Here is an 18,790-nt window from a genome sequence, read left to right on the forward strand (position 1 = left end):
ATCGCTTTCATTAAATACAGAATATTTTTACGACCGTAAATAGCCGCGGACCTGCCTCCCTTACCGCCGATGGGGCCCCCGGAACGACCCCCCAGCCTCCCGGATCGACCGCCAGCTTTACCAGAACGAGCCCCAAACCTCCCCGAAAGGAATTCGAATTCAAACGACAGAGGCGAGAGATCTGTGACCGCTCTGGTGGATAGCTACCAGCAGAGAATGTCAGGGTCGTGGCAGGGAAAGGACGCTAACAGGAACACAACATGGCAGCAAGAGAGACAGAACAATAACTACACAAACGTGGAGACTTCGCACTTCTACTCAAGCGAGGCTGGTCAGTTTTGGAGCTCTTTGTATGGCTTTCGATGATGAGACGTGAGAAGTGCAACTTCTGTGGCCGAACAGACCCTATAACAGATTAAGCGGTATACTCTCTAGAGTCTGTCGTCAAAGAAGTTTCACTTCTGTTACTTGCTCTGAATTGCACGCGCCCGGGGTATGCGGCGACTGTTCTCCGAACGGCATTATAACTTCCTGACGCAAGTCAAACAATAACTATTTTTTCGGGCTGAATATTTCGCGGTTTTAATGTAACATATTGTCAATCTTGCAACTTTAAAGGTTACGGCCAAACTCAATCTCGCTCGGCAACCAGCGAATGTCCTTGACGCCGCCATAACTTGAATTCGGGAACAGCTTGCCTATATCCTCGTCAATAAACTGTAGATACAATAACGGGACTAGATTAGGAAACGAACCCCGCGCACGCTCCTATCAGGCTTCAGGAGAATCTCTCGACCGTGCTGCGTTGCCTTAAACATCCCGGTCACCGTCCTCGCCGAACCCGTCGCTTGCAACGAAAGGCTCCACGAGTAAATTAACCCACAGACACAGCCCACTGAGTTTCTCGCCGGATTTTCTCAGTGGGTCGCGTTTCCGATCCGGTGGTAGATTCTGCGAAGCACTGCTCTTGCTAGGGTTCGTGTTAGCAACGTTGTCAGGTTTGAGCCCCGTGAGCTCACCTACACGTTAGGGTGAAGCTGAAATAGCCTCTCAAGGCTATCAGCATAGATAGGGGGAAAAAAAGACATTGCAGTAATCCATATACCATACTGACATAGGCCTCTTCGCCAACTTCGCACAAACATCAGTTCTATTTCTGAGCGAAATAGATATTGATCAATGTCATCTCAGTACTAGAAGTGACAGTTGTATTTTAATCTGACGCTCTGAAGTGTGCCTTGAGATAATCCGGTACATGTTGATGATGTCTGAAAAGTATTCATTATCCGGTTCTGGAATGGTAAAGTAGATTGTCTCTACTCCTAGCAATGCAGGTCTCCATGGGTGATGATAAAACCTTTTTATCAGATTAGCCACCGGTACGTCTAACTCCCTAGTAAAACTTCAGCCAAAATTAACTTTTAACAATTTCACGATCACATTCATTGTCCGTCGAGTCGAATGAAGGCAAAAATGCTTTTAGTCCCGTTATTGTGTTATCGATTCCGTAAAATTAACTTTAGTTTTTAATGTTATTCATTTACATGCGAACAAAAGGATCCAGTCATCTTCTGTATGTCTTGCATCGACTGCAATGTTCGTCTTATCTTGCTTTGTATTTGAACAAAAGCTCTTTTGTATCTCTATGTAGCTTGCTTCAGACACAATTTATTTCTCTGCTAACAAAAATGTTGTGTGAAATATTTAAAATCATTTTTCATTTTCAATCGTTTCAAATACTTTACGGTCTTCATAGGCGAAACCGTAAAAGTATTTTTAACAGAAATACAAATTATTTAATTTCACATACATACTTAATTAAGAATAAATTGTGTTTTGTAGTTTTTTTAGAATTTGCTTTTTATATTGGGTTGTTGGTAGCTTGAATGTCCCCACTTGAATGTTTGTTTTATTATGTTCCGTCTTTTACTTTTAAAGCTTCAAATGTGTGAAAAAATTGAATGTCGATTCACACGTGCTTAAAATAAGCGACGCTTTTTCCGTGGGATTCGGTAGCATTAGCACAATCTACATTGTATTTATCATTTATTATTTTTACTGTAAAGATTATAGATTTGTTATTAAATTTATAGTAAGCTTGTTTTTGTTAATTTATTCTAATAAACTAGTAGTAATTTTAGTTGATATAATTTAAAATAGTTTTACGGTTCTGTGCTGTCTATGTATTAATCTCTGCTTTTTAAGGTTTTCTTTTTTACTTTTTACTTTTACGAAAAATCTTTACATAACCGTAAAATTGTTTTTAAACGGACTTGTTTTACATAATTTGTATATTTTTTTAATATTTATTCGTAAATTATAAGTAGTATGCAGTTTATAGTTATTGCTTAGCGTTTATTCTTCTTGCTATAAATTTTTGGTGTGGGTTCTTTTTATTATTATTTTATATTTAAAACTTTTATTATTTTACTTAATTGAAAAACGCATTAGCATTAAAATAGCATTGACGGGTGCATTTCGTAGTTAATGCCTTGATTAGTATATTTTTGTAGACAAAATATGTTTTGATTGCTGGAGACTATAATATCTATTGTGTATTATAATAATATATATGACTCAGCGCGCCAGTTTGCTTTATTAAAAACGCATTGGAACTCCACTTTGAGATTCGAACTAAAACATCTTACATAGGAACTACCAATATAAGGATAATTACAGTGACTTTAACTTTGACAAGTGCTTGTAGTAAAGTATAGTAAAAAATATCATTTAATTAAAACTTTTTTTACCGTTTATATTATATTTTTTAATACTATTCGTATATTTTAAAGATTTTGTGGTTGCGGAAAATTAAAATCTTATATTTGTCGACATTTTAATATTGTTTTGAGTACCGTTAATTTTTCTTTACAATTTATTTCTATTGTTTTACGTATACTGACCGACTGATTTGATGGTGCAGTGGTTAGCGGCTCTGACTGTAGCACCGAGGGTTGTGGATTCGATTCCCGCATCAGGACAAACATTGTATGATGAACATATTTGTTTACTCTTGGTCTAGATGTTTATTATTTATTTATTTATTTGGGAAACCAACAGTACAAAACTTACATATAATAATATAAAAAAATAGCTAAAACAATAAACAAACAAGTTTCCACCATCAAAGTCACATATAAGTAGAAAGTTAATAAAGTAAAAATAAATACAGCTTTTTACCCCGCACGGTGGCCGGCAAGAAGTGGATGAGGAGAGCCGCAGACCGGGCTCAGTGGTGTAGATTGGGAGAGGCCTATGTCCAGCAGTGGACGACTGTGGGCTGTTGATGATGATGATGATGATGAAATACAGCTTTTCACCCCTCGAATCTATTGATACCTAATCTATATATTAATACGCGAAGGAAAAAACTTTGTATCCCTTTTTACGAAAATTGCGCGGACGGAGGAGTATGAAATTTCACACACTTACAGAGCATATAGAGAAGGAGTGCAGAATGCTAATATTTTTTTTAGTTATGCCAAAAAAATACATTAAATCAATAAAAAAAACATTACACACACACTACCATGTATTTGACGCACACACGCATGCATACTATTTATTTATTGTCAAACTTTTGTTCTTGACGTCTGTTGTCAAATTGAGAATAGATTGACTAATGTTTGTATTTATTAATATTTTTCTCTAGTATGTAGTAATTCTCAAAGTGCAAAGTCACTCGTAACTTCCTTATTGATCTAGATTCTGTTGGCGTGTTTAGTGGAGTCGCGACTAATGCAGTGGCGTGCACGCATTCTACATTCAGCAGAAGTTGTTGAATTAATTATCGTTTTCTTGCATAGCGTACGGAGGTGGTGGAAGCGGTGCCAGGCCGGCGTCCGTGGCTGGTAGCGGAGGCTCTCCCGCCGTAGAAAGGCCCGCCTCGCGGTAAGTTCTTTTGACATGACAATGACATCCCTTTGAACATGATTTTGACCCTCTTCAAAATGTCGGACTAACTCGAAATTTTGGTATACTTATTAAGGACCGATGAAAGTCAATTTTTAAAAAAATTTAAAATAAAAAACATTGAAATTCAACTAAAAAATGAAAAATTAATAATAGTTTAAAAAAACTAACAAAATACTTACGCTTTCCTACTAAAAAATAGAAAATAAAATCCTACTAAAAATAGAAAATAAATTTTAATAAATTTGAATTTAAAAATAGTGTATGAAAAAAAGATTTTATTGTAAAAAAGCGTGGGGTGCATGGTACCAGTAGCTATAAATATTTTATGAACAGATATGAATAGAAGGTGGTGGTAGGACCTCTTGTGAGTCCGCGCGGGTAGGTACCACCATCCTGCCTATTTCTGCCGTGAAGCAGTAATGCGTTTCGGTTTGAAGGGCGGGGTAGCCGTTGTAACTCTACTGAGACCTTAGAACTTATATCTCAAGGTGGGTGGCGCATTTGCGTTGTAGATGTCTATGGGCTCCAGTAACCACTTAACACCAGGTCAGCTGTGAGCTCGTCCACCCATCTAAGCAATAAAAAAAAACCTAATCTTTGGTAGCCTACGCTCACGGGCTCATCCTGATAGAGTTACTAACACTGTTAATAATTAGCACGTTCTAAATCCTCCAGGTCGTCGGGCGAGTCGGAGCTGTCCGTGAGCAGTGTGACTAAAGACAAGAAAGAGAAAAAGGGAGTCTTCGGAGGCTTCTTCAGCAAGAAGAAGCGGCCGCAGAGTCACATGTAGGAGGCGCAGAAGGCACCACTGACGTGACCACTGCGGTACCATTCCTGGTTTGCAAGTTTCTTAATGTCTTCGATGGTGGACCGTCATTCTGATAATGAGAGATGGTTAGCTCAGCTGTCACAGACACAGCCACTTAGAGCTTCTAATGATTCTAATTAAAAATGTATTAAATTTGTTTTTTTTGTTTTTAAATAAAATATTTCCTTAATTCGTTCAATGCCGGTCAAAATTTGAAGCGGAACTCTAGAAGCATATACTATATATATGTTCGTTAATAGTATGTATTTAATTAGTAATGTTATAGTTCTGGTGTTAAGTGAATATGATGTTACAGTATCGCCTTTGTAAACACCGCCCTGTCTTTTACCGCGATATTAAAAGACTTAAATTTATTTTGGACATTGTTATGGCTCATCGACGACAGCTTCAAAATCAATTTGTGTTTAGGGCAACCCTAAATATTACACTTCTTATGATTTTTTTTAATGTGGCAACGCACTAGCGGTATGGCAACAAATCGTTGAAGTTGCACAGAAAATTCTGATCATACCTACTTGCAAGTGTATTTTATTTTAGATTTAGATAATTAAAAAGCCTTCTAGAAAACTAGAGAAGTTTCGGTGACGCCCGAAGTAGTTTGAAACTACGTAATTAGCATTTGAGAATCGGAAGATGTCGGGGATGTCTAGCTATCTCTCTCCCGCACTGTGAGCAGCGCTATTTGTCAATAAAACCCAATTTAATTCTAATCAAATCGTTTCTCATATAGTAAAGTTTTATTTTTACACAGCATTAATGCTTTGCGGTAACAGGCAGGGCGGTGGTACCAGGCTGCGAGGGCTCAACGCGCCCACAATTCACATTCCTTGTGGAAAATGTCACAAATTTTATTATTAGGGACCAAAATACTAATGGTAATGATGTTGTTATATTTAAATGGTAAAATAACCTCTGTATTTTCAACTTAGAATTACTAAATAACATTACTCGTGCTATAGTTGAAGTTAAATATTAAAAAAAAAAAACTAAGAGAAACGTCAAATATCTGTCAAACTTTCGCTATGTATATTTTGTTTGTTATAGGAATCAAAATTCAATAACTACACGTGTCTTTCTAGAATATTATTCGATTTATTATTACTATTACTTTAAAAATATATGTTACAAACAAAATTTTGTATTATAAAAAGACTTCGATGTGTCAAATTTTATGCTAAAACGCTTTTTTTTAATGTTAATTCAAACTGTTGTATTCTTCATTGATAAGAAAACGTGTTTCTCATTAATATTCTTTTATTATTATTTGTTATTTAAGTTTGTAACCTAACATAGCATTTTAAATGCGTCATGATGATAAAAATAAGACCCAAAAGTCTTGGCTCGGCTGATATGGCAACACTGTAAGGCGAATAAGGCTAAAACATCGGGTAACTGATGGCCGTAAAGGCGTTGGCATAAGTCGAGGCATCATAATCATTTATAGTACAATAGAAAGAACCACCCATTAAATAATAGTGATGTTGATTTTTACAATTTTATTATGTCGTTAAATAGTTTGGTTAAAATCTTTTATTTACCTGTGAATGCTTACTGGTGGTAGGACCCCTTGTGAATCGGCGCGGGTAGGTACCACCACCCTGCGTATTTCTGCCGTGAAGCTGTAATGTGTTTCGGTTTGAAGGGTGGGGCAGCCGTTGTAACTATACTGAGATCTTAGAACTTACCTCAAGGTGGGTGGCGCTTTTACATTATTATAGATGTCTATGGGCTCCAGTAACCACTTAACACCAGGTGGGCTGTGAGCTCGTCCACCCATCTAAGCAATAAAAAAAAAAGAATGTAGCCTGTACATTCAAAAATCTTATTACAAAATATGCTATGTTAGGTTTTAGCTGATGAAGTGTTTATATTGTATAATTACTCATCGATAATGATTGTAAAAATGTCTGTGAGCTAACAGTTTTACTGTTTTAACTAACACAAGACTGTATGGAGTTATTTAATTTGTTCCTCAGTCAACATTACACACAATTCCAATAATAAAATCGATGAGAGATGAGTTTAACGTAATCAATAAATTATATAAAATCTTTTTCATTAAATAATAAAAAATATATTTTTGCGAATGATTTGTTTTATTTGATATTATTATATTATTTGTATTATTGCGTGCACGTGCGGACGAGGTCACGGCCCGCTTGCTGGTAGTTGGTTACAGAAGTCCATGGTCATCAACAACGTAAACGCCATTCACATCGTGTCTTAATTAGACCTTAGTCTCCATTCAAGAGTACAAGAGCTGCCTCACTGTTCAAGCCGCCTTCAGAAATAAGCGGGATGCGTTAACAATATATAATACCAATTACATATTATATTTATAATTACTAGTGGTCCCCGCAGTAGTCGAAATTCGACTATAATTAATTGAAATTATAGGTTTGAACATTATTATGGTTCTATTGTCATTCTTTAATCATAGATTTCGCCAAGACTAATAGACAAATAATATTAAAGATAAACAATATTAATTTATTCTCAATTTGACCACAGACTTTAACAATAAGTTATAAAAGGGTGTATATGCGTGTGTGTGTCAAATACATAGTAGTATGTGTAATGTTTTTAATTAATGAATTTTATGTATTTTTAAGCATAGTTTAAAAAAATTGCATACTGCATTCCTTTTCTTTCGCGCAATTTTCGTAAAAAAGGGTACAAAGTTTTTTCTTCACGTATCAATATATAGATAACTAACGGACTCGACAGACGCTGTCCTGTGAATGCATACATAAAAATTCACTCAAGTCGATCCAGCCGTTTAGTTGCAATATAGAAAAATAACCTACATACCGAATGCAGCGCCATCTGCCGGGCTGGTTTGTGAATCTAAGCCATCCAGGGCGCCACTCAAACTATGGAGGGTAGAGGTAAGGAGAACTATTTCATATGGGAGAAGCTTGAAAGTGTCCCACTTTCAGCACTAAACAACAGTTCAAAAATCCTCCAGAATGGTATTAGCATAGGCACAGGGTATGATATGTATTGAGCAGTTATGTATGCTGAGTTAGGAAATTTAATATATTTAATGACTAGAGTAGTTAGTGACAGTGTCATGTATAAGACCTCACATGCTTACGTAGTCCAAACTAATTTCGTCAATATAACCTAAAATTATTGCTATGGTAAAACCCAGACATCGATTGCATTTTCTTATCAGCTTTTAATAACAGACTTTTTGTGATTTTGTAGTGCTTACAATTCTTTCGTCTTTTTTTATTTCTCTATCTTATCCTAATAACTTTCAACGCCTTTTTTAAAATTTACCCCGTTGCTACTGTAGCGCCACTCTTATTTAGCAGATTTAAACGGATACTTTTCACACACAGAGACGGTTCTCCTTACCTCTACCCTCCATAGTTTAAATGGAGAATTTAGCGAAGTAATGTATTGTCTTAATCGCGCTAAGCATCCGCCATTGTCTTTAAAACGCCGGCGTATAGCGGCGCGGGAATAAGCGGGTTGTAGTTGGTCCCGTAGCGCCTGACGACCTCGATGTTCCCGGTCTGGTAGATGCGCTCCAGGCCGGCGCGCACGCGGGCCGCCTGCGTCACGTCACGCTCGTAATTTGTACCCCGTTTGTTTTTAACGTAAAAGCTGATGTCCTGGAAGGGGTCCTCGGAGACGCGAGGCAAACTCATCCTCTCGTATTTGAGAGACCGTTTCGATCTCTTAACAGAGCGGCTTTTGATAGCGCTGAGGATCTGCCGCATCCGCGCCAAATGCTCTCTGATTTTGTCGACAACGTTTTTGCTATGGCTGTAACTGACTCCGGGTCTGTGTTTGTGGTAATTAAGACCGGTGTCATGTCTATGATTTTGGAGTAGACGATACAAATTGAATCTTTCGTTGTCGAGCGAACGCTTTTTCACGCTTCGGGCGCGTGTGAAATCTCCCGAAGCGGCTTCCTCTATCTCAGAGTTCGCCCAGACTTTGTGTTTGAGGTGAAAATTCGCAAAATTCCGAGCTGGTTTGTCTCTGACGATACGTTCCGCATTGACAGCTGTCAAATCTGACAGAGTCGGCGAAGGGTTCCGGTGTATAGATCGTTTGACAATGGATTTTGGGATTTCTCTTAGGGGATTGTCATCGGTTGCCATCAGAAGTTCGAGAGATGATTCGTCTGGTACCGGTTCAAGAATATCTGGAATTGATGTTGACGAGGACGGCTCGGAATCTGCGTTGGTTTCTGAAAACAAAACCAGACTTTTTTTGTGACATTTTTTGTCGTGACTCAAGAGATTTGTTTCTAAGTATTGTTGCGCCGAGTGAGAGTAACGCCATCTATCGCCGAATAGTCGAACGAATACAGAAGGATCTAGTAGCATCTAGAACGCGAGCGAAGTACAACGCCATATTTTGTCAGATAGCGGAAACACAATACTAGAAATGTGTGGAATATTCTCGATGATTCTAGGGATTTCGTCTCGACTATACAAGCGTTGCAGAGATGGCACGCAGTCAGTCAGTAATCCGAACAGCGAACGGTTCACCTGAAGCGAAGTGGAAGAAGCGAATTGAGAATTTTAAAGTGTTTTAAGTGTTCAATACAGTGTAAACTTGTAATTCGGTAGAATTTTATTTATCCCGAACACCAGCTAATCCTGTTAATTTTGATAGATCATTTGGCCAGACTCCATGAGAGGCCTTTGTCGGAAATAAACACTACTTTCATTTGTAACAAAAATACCGTTGCTCTTACCGGTGACGTTGTACAGTGACGCGACCATGGGCGGAATGGCGAGGGGATATCTGCAGCGCACTATGGCCGGCACCTCAGACTTCATCTTGAGACATCTCATGAGATAATTCTTTACTTCCTCCGGCGTCTGCATTATGTCAGGGGGAATGAACGTTGGGAATGGAGAAGAGGTGGTGGCTGGAATGATTATGTGGTTTATAAATGAAACAAAATTACACGTGTGAAAGCTGGGACGAAGATTTTTTTTATTGCTTAGTGTTGGGTGGACGAGTTCACAGCTCACCTGGTGTTAAGTGGTTACCGGAGGCCTTAGACATCTACAACGTAAATGCGCTACCCACCTTGAGAAGTAAGTTCTAAGGTCTCAGTATAGTTACAACGGCTGCCCCACCCTTCAAACCGAAACGCATTACGGCTTCACGGCAGAAATAGGCGGGGTGGTGGTACTTACCCGTGCCGACTCACAAGCAATACCGTCTTTACCATAAGGTCACATTCTCAGGGGGCCCCGAAGGACCGACAAATTTCTCTCACACATTTATTCTTAAAATATTTTTGTCAGGCACATTACACTTTTTTCACAAATCAGTAATCTTATCAGAAGGCATATACTACGCCATTATATCGATAACTGCGCCTATTCCTACTGTACTAACATGGAGGGTAGAGGTAAGGAGTATCGTCTCTGTGTGTAAAAAGTGTCCGTTAAAATCTGCTAAATAAGGGTGGCGCTACAGTAGCAACCAGGTAAATTTAAAAAAACGCGCTGAAAGTTATTAGAATAAAATAGAGAAATAAAAGAGGACGAAAGAACTGTAAGCACTACAAAATCACAAAAAGTATTTTATTTAAAGCTGATAAGAAAATGCAATCGATGTCTCCACATTTTACCACAGTAGGTAATAATTTTAGGTTATATTGATGAAATTAGTTTGGAAGCCGTTATCGTAATCGTAGTTAAAAAACCAGCAGCATTCTAATATCATTAATGACATATAATATATCATACTGTATTTGATTACCTTTATTAAATGGTCATACTCAGTAAAAAAATGTTATTAAAATTCGCTCTTTTTACTTTCCTAAAGGGCCTCCAATTCTTGTGTGCCCAAGGGCCCCAGCCCAGTTTAAGACGTCCCTGCTCACAAGATGTTCTACCACCAGTAAACAATAACATAAATATCAAAGTTACTCACTAGTCGTTGTCGCCTCTAAGAAATCCTTGGGATTAACTTCGAATCCGGTGAGATGAGCTAATCTATCCAAGAACCAGCCCAGTTTCAATATCAATTCGTTCTCTTCTTTGTCTGCATCCTTAAATTTATGTAAATAGAAAGCTTATATTTCGATGTTCGACCGATATAATCTAGTGTGACGAAATACCGTTAAATTAAAAACGCTAGTAACTATGAGACAGTTTGAGATCAAACCGACACGACACTACTCAAAGATTACATATATGTGAATCTTTGATTTTTAAAATAACTAATTCCGGCGAGCTCGTAGTCTACCTGACATCGAGCGGTTACAAGAACTTAAAAATAGCCTGCCTTGAAATATAAAGTCGAGGGTTTGATTATTGGAACAGCCCACTGAGTTGCTCGCCGGATCTTCTCAGTGGGTCGCGTTTCCGATCCGGTGATAGATTCTGCGAAGCGCTGCACTCCCGGTTTGAGCCCCGTGAGCTCACATACATGTCAAGAAGCTGAAATAGCCTCAAGGCTATCAGCATAGGTAGAAAAAAATATTTGTATTGGAACAACAGTTATACTATATTCTTCCTAGTCGGATACTCTTGGCAGAGTAGTCGTTCTCAAGGCAGCCACACGTCGAGCGATGTTCCTCCATTGGAGGCGGCTGTTAGAATTGCGAGAACATTGTACTGTGGTGGCTTTCATAGTACTCATGAAGAGGTCAACACAGCGCGTGGGGGATCGACCTCTGTCACAACCTATATTTATACTACAGTGTCCTGTAAATCGTCATTCTCCTGCCCTTCTCCCAGTCACCTGGGGTCGACGCAACATGTTTTCTCCTTCCACACTCCTCTATCATATACCATTTTTTCGCTCACTCCCCTCTTACACATATCGTCTTTCACGCAATCCATTCATTTCTTCTTAGGTCTACCTCTGCCTCTCCTTCCACATTCATAATTAACACTCTCTTACCAACCTCATTTTCATTTCGTCTCATCACATGTCCATACCATCCCAAACGCGCACTTCTCAACTTCTCTGTCACAGGTGCCACTCTCAGACTTCCTCTAACAGATTCATTCCGTATTCTATCCATTTTCGTTACTCCACACATCCATCGCAAAATTCGCATCTCTGCTGCACGCAATGGCAACTTAACAATTACAGATGATAATTCAGTATTTTAAACAATTAGACCCGTTATTTACTTTCGACAGTTAAAACAACAAATTGATTTGAGCACCTTCTCTTTTCACTTAGCTAATTGGAAACTATTGTATTTGCCTGCCTTTGTACCAACCTCACTTCATTTGTTATTCATCGAATGAAAACGTACCAATACCTTTTGATACTTATCAGCGTAGGCCAAGTCCTGTAACCTCCTGGTGGTCGACATAGCGAGTTCTGCCAGGCGCCTCACGTGCTCGCTGGCCCGACTCACTCTCTGACAGGTCTCGTTCAGCGCCGATAGGAAGATACGGACGTCGAATCCTGCCGAGCTGTTGTATACCGTGCTGCTAAGGACCCCAGCAGCAGCTAGACCCGGTCTAGAGCTCGTCAGGTTGCTAAGTCGAGAGTCAGTATTGTTCCCGTTTAGATTGCTACTAGGAGTAATATTGGTTTGGTTGTTGGTAACTGTACTAATGTTACCAGCTATGTTGGTGATGTTGCCAGGTAGATCAGTGGTGTTGCCATTAGCGGTTATTTCAGTAGGTAATTCAATTGCTGGAAGCCACGGTGTGCTCTGTAACATAAAGTAATTTATGAAGTTTTTTATTTAAATCATTGTCTAATTACAGAATTGAGGCCGTCAGCGCAAAAGTGGCCTAAGCTTACTATAGTATGGAGGCAATTAGGTTTGAATTTTCATGAATTTGAATTTGAGTAGGCAAAAAAACAATACGCGCAAAAATAATTTTTACAAAGCTATCTGTTATCTATCGGTGAAACTATGAATAGGCCGGTTTTGCGTCAAAATTTATTATATTTTAAATAAATTCCAATATACGCCATATAAGCTTGAATACAAAAAATTGTGGGTTAGGCCACTTTTGCGCTGATGGCCTCAATTCTGTTTGAATTTTACATTCCTGAAATTGATTCCTGGATTTGCATTCCTGGGGTGAGTCTACGTTCTACGATTTACTACAAAGTAAATGCGCCACCCACCTTGAGATATGAGTTCTAAAGTCTTAGTATAGTTACAACGGCTGCCCCACCCTTCAAACCGAAACGCATTACTGCTTCACAAGACGTCCTACCACCAGTAATTACGCAAATTGTAAAATTTTCGTTGTTATCTGACGGTATGAGAATATGGGAATAATCATCAACATTGTCACCTCGTTGTTCGCTCTGTTACAGGCTTCCAGAGTGAGAGCATACTGTTCAATTGACCTTCGAAGACCTTCAAGATAAACGCTTCCTTCGTGAACTATTTCGGATACCTAGAACATGTTGCAACTTTAAATAACTAATTAATTTTAAAAAAACTAACAAAATAAGCTTCTATGGAAAATCCAACAAACTATTAGAAAATAAATTTGAATTAAAAATAGTGTAAGAAAAAATTATTTTATTGTTTATTAAAAAAGCGTGGCGTGCATGGTATCAGTAGCTATAAATATTTTATGAACAGATATGACTAGAAGGGTTATTTTGATAATATCCTGAAAAGCACACCCCGCTTTTTTTACAATAGAATCCTTATTTCTTACACAATTTTAAATTCAAATTTATTAAAATTTATTTTCTTGTTTGTAGTTAGATTTTCTATAAAAATGTACTTTTTTAGTTTTTTAAACTATTTTTTATACTTCATTTTTTAGTCAATTTTCAATTTTTTTTAGTATTGAATTGTCATCGGTCCATAATAAGTATACCAAATTTCAAGTCAATCCGACGTTTTGAAGGATGTCAAAATCATGTTCAAAGATTCCGTTACATACTAACATACATACGTCTGAAGCCAATAAAAGCGTACTAAAAATACACAAACGTATTTATTCTTCTCAGCCTACAGATTTCCACTGCTGACCAAAGGCCTCTCCAATTGATGTCCAGCGTAGCCGATCCGTGGCAACCTGGATCTAACGAACTATTCGATGACCACTAATCCGATACTATGCCTTAATTTTAAAGTGCTTTATGCCGCTAAATTTATGTCGTGTTTAATAGTTATAACGGAAGATGTAGCGTGAGTAGATCTCCCACAAGATGATGAGGGTAGTCGAGGATCTGCTGGATGCAAGCAGCGCAGGACCCATCGTTGTGGCGAAGCTTGAGGGCTATGTCCAGCAATGAACGTCTGTGGGCTGAAGGATAGATGACGGATAGAAGGATAAATCTGAGTTTATTCAACCATAAGATTTTGATACAAGAGTTGGCGTGGCTTCCATCAGTCATTAGAAATCGGAGTTGTTGGTATTTGTTGGCTTTTTCTGGTATCATTAAAAATAACAACACGCGTACATCAAAAACTATGGAGGGTAGAAGTAAGGAGAACTGTCTCTGAAAAAAAAACTGAAAAAGTGTCCGTTAAAATCTGCTAAATAAGGGTGGCGCTACAGTAGCAACCGGGTAATTTAAAAAAAAAGCAACCGAAAGTTATTAGAATAAGATAGAGAAATAAAAAAGGACGAAAGAACTGTAAGCACTACAAAATCACAAAAAGTATTTTATTTAAAGCTGATAAGAAAATGCAATCGATGTCTCCACGTTTTACCACAGCAATAGTTTTAGGTTATATTGACGAAATTCGTTTGGACTACGTAAACACGTGAGGTCTTGTATATTACACTGTCGCTAACCACTCTATATAGTCATTAAATATATTAAATTTCTTAACTCAGCATACTTGAATCAGTTAACAACTGCTCAATTCATATCACACCTTGTGCCTATGCAAGCGCCATTCTGGAGGATTTTTTAACTGTTATTTAGTGCTGAAAGCGGGACACTTTTTCAAGCTTCTCCCATATGAGACTTTTCTCCTTACCTCTACCCTCCATAATAAAAAACCACAGTTAGTCAGAGAGAGCGAGAAACCTTTTTTAATCATAGACTAAACAAAATTCCAGCTTGGCTACTCGTAAATATAGTAGATGGGACATTGCTTCTTCCAACAGGGATTGCAGCCCTAGATATTAGTGCTGGTTGTTGTTTTTTTTTATTCACATAAATTCCCTGTGCTATGTACTGTTATGAACAGTTCATAGTGCAAAAGCTCACTACGCAATAACCCAATAACCCCAATATTTCCACACACGTGTAAAATTGTATAAAAAGGGAAATATACATGATTTTAAGAGGCATTATTTGGACATTATTACTTTAGTACAGTTACTCATCCAGCAATTGTAAATTACGTGTAGTCTTTAGTGAATAAAGTGAGTGTAAAGACAAAAGTGTTTTTTTTTTAAACGGACCGACGGAGCTTCATCCTAACACTACGTACCGGGCTCGTAGACCGTGGTCATCACGACGCAAAGCCCACATACTGGAGACAAGAGGTTTAGTCGTTCAAGCCGATACGCATTACTGCATCGCAGCCAAACAAATCCAATCTGTGTGCTTAATGCGAGTTTTTTAACGTTTTCGATAGCGTAAAGGTTATCCTTTCTTCTCAATCGTGTCACTCTTGACAGAGTGGTCGTGATCGTCATGTAGTGTTGGAAAGGGCAGACTTGATGCGTCTCACGATGTCCCGCCATCTCTCCCTGCTCGAAGCCATTCTACTGAGTGCAGTAGAATGGCTAAATTAGTGAATTTAGGGGTCCCTTAGGGGCGTAAAGGTTAGGTAACTCAAATTTGTATGGAGTTGGAACGTTTGCCTACGTTTGCCGCTAGGGGAGCTGTTCTAACTCCATACAAATTTGAGTTAACTTTTACGCTGTCGAGAACGTTAAAAAACTCGCACTAAGCACACTGGTTCTACTTCGCGATACATAGCGATTGACTCTGCCCCTGGCATTACTGAAGTCCATGGGCGACGCTAACCACTCACCATCAGGTGCTCGTCTGCCTACAGCGGCAATAAAAATAATTTCGTTACTTAATGACCCATTATTAATGTCAGTCTTAGGACGTGCAATTGATTGATTGTCAAAAAAAACTTACTTTCTTCTCCATATACGAGTGGTAGCCATATTTTCGTGCGTATTTCATCTCTTTATTATCCACATTGTGATTTAGCGAATCAATATTGAAATCATCAAACATCTTTTTGTACATTAATCTTTTGTTTTCTTCCTTTTTTTCTAATTCGTTTTTTTCGAAGACATATTTACGTATTTCCGGTAAGTCTATTGTCCATGACAACACTTCCGGTACCGCGATAAGCGTTAGTAATACATGGAGTGACTTTTTAAAAGTCATTTCTTTGTTCTTAAAGTCTGAAAACATTATTAAATGTTGTAGTGTTTTCTCAATCACTCCTGTATTTGTAATATTATTTATATTCATTTATAATATATTTTTCATTTTACGCATTTGATAACGCCAACACGGATGACAATTTAAATAGGAACTTTTTTTAAAAGCTTAGAAATCGTACTTCTTTTGTTTTTAATAATGTTCTAATGTCCAGTTAGTTTTCCGTTATTATTGTATTAAGTATATACTGATTAAATAAAATTGCCAAATTTCAACACGCATTACTTGAAAAATAAGTTAGAATTAGAATTTCGAACCAGTTATATGAATGAGATTTGGATTTAATGTATAACTCCTAATTTTACAGTGCTTACGAATACCTATATAGTTATAGGACCACGTGCCTGTTGTCAGGGCAACTAATCTATTGTACTTATAATTACGGTAACAATATGGTTCATTATCCTGCCCTTCTCCCAGTCACCTGGGGTCGGCGCAACATGTTTTCTCCTTCCATACTCTTCTATCATATACCATTTCTTCGCTCACTCCCCCCCTCTTACCCATATCGTCTTTCACACAATCTATCCATTTCTTCTTAGGTCTACCTCTTCCTCTATATCCTTCCACATTCATAGTTAACACTCTCTTACCAACCTCATTTTCATTTCGTCTCATCACATGTCCATACCATCCCAAGCGCGCACTCCTCAGCTTCTCTGGCACAGGTGCCACTTTCAGACTTCCTCTAACATATACGGTAACAATATGGTTATGAGAATTAAATCAAATAACTCGCTTTTGGCCCCAAATTTTAAAACGACCCTGAAACCAAATAACATTTCAACCCTCGATCACTACTTAAAAGGTAAAACTATTCGAAGCGAAACCTCCCACTGATCGCTTCGAAAACCAAGAATGGAATAATGGTAAAGTCTATCTCAATTAGTATAATAATTAAATTGAGTTTTAATTATGTAGTATTTCGGTGACTTTTTTATTCATCCCAAGCCCCAGCCAATACTTACCAATATTTTCAGGTCATGAACACAAACACTAAAACGATTTAATTTCATAAAACACGGTCTTCGATAATTACTCACAATTTAAAATGAACAATAACTAACATTTACGTTGTGATCCTTTAATGATTATTAATCGAATGGAGGTTAGGAAAATTGAGGATGCGGCCGATTTTTTTTTTGTTTGTAAAGTATTTCCCGCCGTTGTGGCGAGGCCATCTTGCTTAACTTGTGCTTGGCGTGTTCGGCCATGAATATACACTCGAATGAACCCTTTCACGTATAAAGAATAAATCATGCTGGTGCGATTCATCTTCAACGCGAGGACTTCAGGAGGCGTATTTCCTTTCCCGTGTACAATAGGAGGCAGTACTGCCTTGAAACACGTACGTGTTTGTTGCGCTACTTTTTTTTAAGATTGAAGTATTATTAGTGGCCCGGAGGCCTTTCCAGTTTCACCAGGACAGGTGGGCGAGCAAGGGCTCAGCGAGGTGGGGTGGGATTTGCTAACAGCTACCCGAGCTCCTCCGAAGACCTAACAACTCAAGAGCAGCTGCTTCGCGGATGAATCTACTACCGGATCGGAATCGCGACCCGCTGAGAAGATCCGGCGAGAAACTCAGCGGGCTGGTGTTTAGGTTAGGTTGCACGTCGAACTCTTTGCCGAGTTCGACGAGTACGGTTACCGGGATCCCTAAGCTTGCTCCTAGTATTAGAGCTGAAGGTATCAGTTGTTGCGCTAATTCCCTTTCCAAGCTCGTGTTCAATTCCAGGCACGTGTCCTTCAATCACGCACTGTTTGCGATCGCGATGCTAGACAGGGGCGTAGTTGTGCTGCTGGCTTTGAGTCTTTGAGCGAGTGTTTTTTTTATGAAGGAAGGATTATTGACGAGTCCGAGGCTTTTCCAGTTTCACCAGGACGGTTGGGCCAGCAAGGCTCAGCCAGGAGGGTTGGGCTTATGGCGGTAGCTATCATACAACACAAGATATTTGACATATAGCCTTAGAACACATATCTCAAGGTGGGTGGCGGCATTTACGTTGTCGTAACTTACGTGACGTCATTTGCCATGCCATGCTGCCAAGCCACGTATTAACACGCCCCCTTCCGCCACTGCCACTAGCCAAAGCCAACAAAGGGGGGTAGTGTTAATAAAACAAGCCGTGCCAGCCATTTCTACCCGCTTTTCTGCTTTCTCGCACAAATAAAAGAACTTGTCGTTACGCTGCTGATTTTTTTGTCGCATCATTTACAACATTGTAGATGTCTATGGGCTCCAGTAACCACTTAACACCAGGTTAGGCCGGCTGTGAGCTCGTTCACCCATCAAAGCTATAAAAAAACTGTCTGAATCTCGCTTACATATTCAAGATAAGCTTGCGTATATACAAGTTCCGAACAACAACATTCGGACCCTCGGTCTTACGAGCAATATCACCCGCTCGGTGGAAGATCTTCCCTTTGTCACATACATACAGGGATTAGCTCACAGCTGCCCGAGCACCTACACAGGAGACCTAACAACTCAAGTGCGACTGCTTCACGAATGAATCTACTACCGGATCGGAATCGCGACCCGCTGAGAAGATCCGGTGAGAAACTCAACGGGCTGATGTTTAGGTTAAGTTGCACGTCGAACGAGTTCGACGAGTACGGTTACCGTAGCGACAGTGTCTTCATCCATCCTCACCCACCACCCTCGTCCCATCCCGTCCGCACTAAAACATAACC

At 38.8% G+C, this 18,790-nt stretch overlaps 2 protein-coding genes across 2 annotated transcripts in view; one reads left to right on the plus strand and one right to left on the minus strand.

Annotated features, from left to right (window-relative positions):
* The window catches only part of kst (spectrin beta chain, non-erythrocytic 5 kst), a 113,890-nt gene extending 107,903 nt beyond the window's left edge, over positions 1–5,987 (plus strand). The window contains 4 exon segments of the mRNA XM_089737911.1: positions 44–331; positions 1,558–1,596; positions 3,807–3,891; positions 4,591–5,987. Coding sequence (XP_089594037.1) covers positions 44–331; positions 1,558–1,596; positions 3,807–3,891; positions 4,591–4,705 — 527 coding nt within the window. The 3' untranslated portion in view covers positions 4,706–5,987.
* A 191-nt stretch (positions 5,988–6,178) lies between these two features.
* LOC114248497 (uncharacterized) lies at positions 6,179–16,081 on the minus strand. The gene is made up of 6 exons (XM_028181749.2): positions 15,782–16,081; positions 13,006–13,110; positions 12,006–12,407; positions 10,661–10,778; positions 9,465–9,641; positions 6,179–8,951 (listed from the first exon to the last, which is right to left on the minus strand). The coding sequence occupies exons 1-6, from the start codon at positions 16,064–16,066 to the stop codon at positions 8,167–8,169; spliced, it is 1,872 nt and encodes a 623-aa protein (XP_028037550.2). The 5' UTR covers positions 16,067–16,081; the 3' UTR covers positions 6,179–8,166.
* Positions 16,082–18,790: the final 2,709 nt, after the last annotated feature.

Source organism: Bombyx mandarina, chromosome 24 (genome assembly GCF_030267445.1).
Source record: "Bombyx mandarina strain Sakado chromosome 24, ASM3026744v2".
In the NCBI taxonomy this organism is placed as follows: Eukaryota; Metazoa; Arthropoda; class Insecta; order Lepidoptera; family Bombycidae; genus Bombyx; species Bombyx mandarina.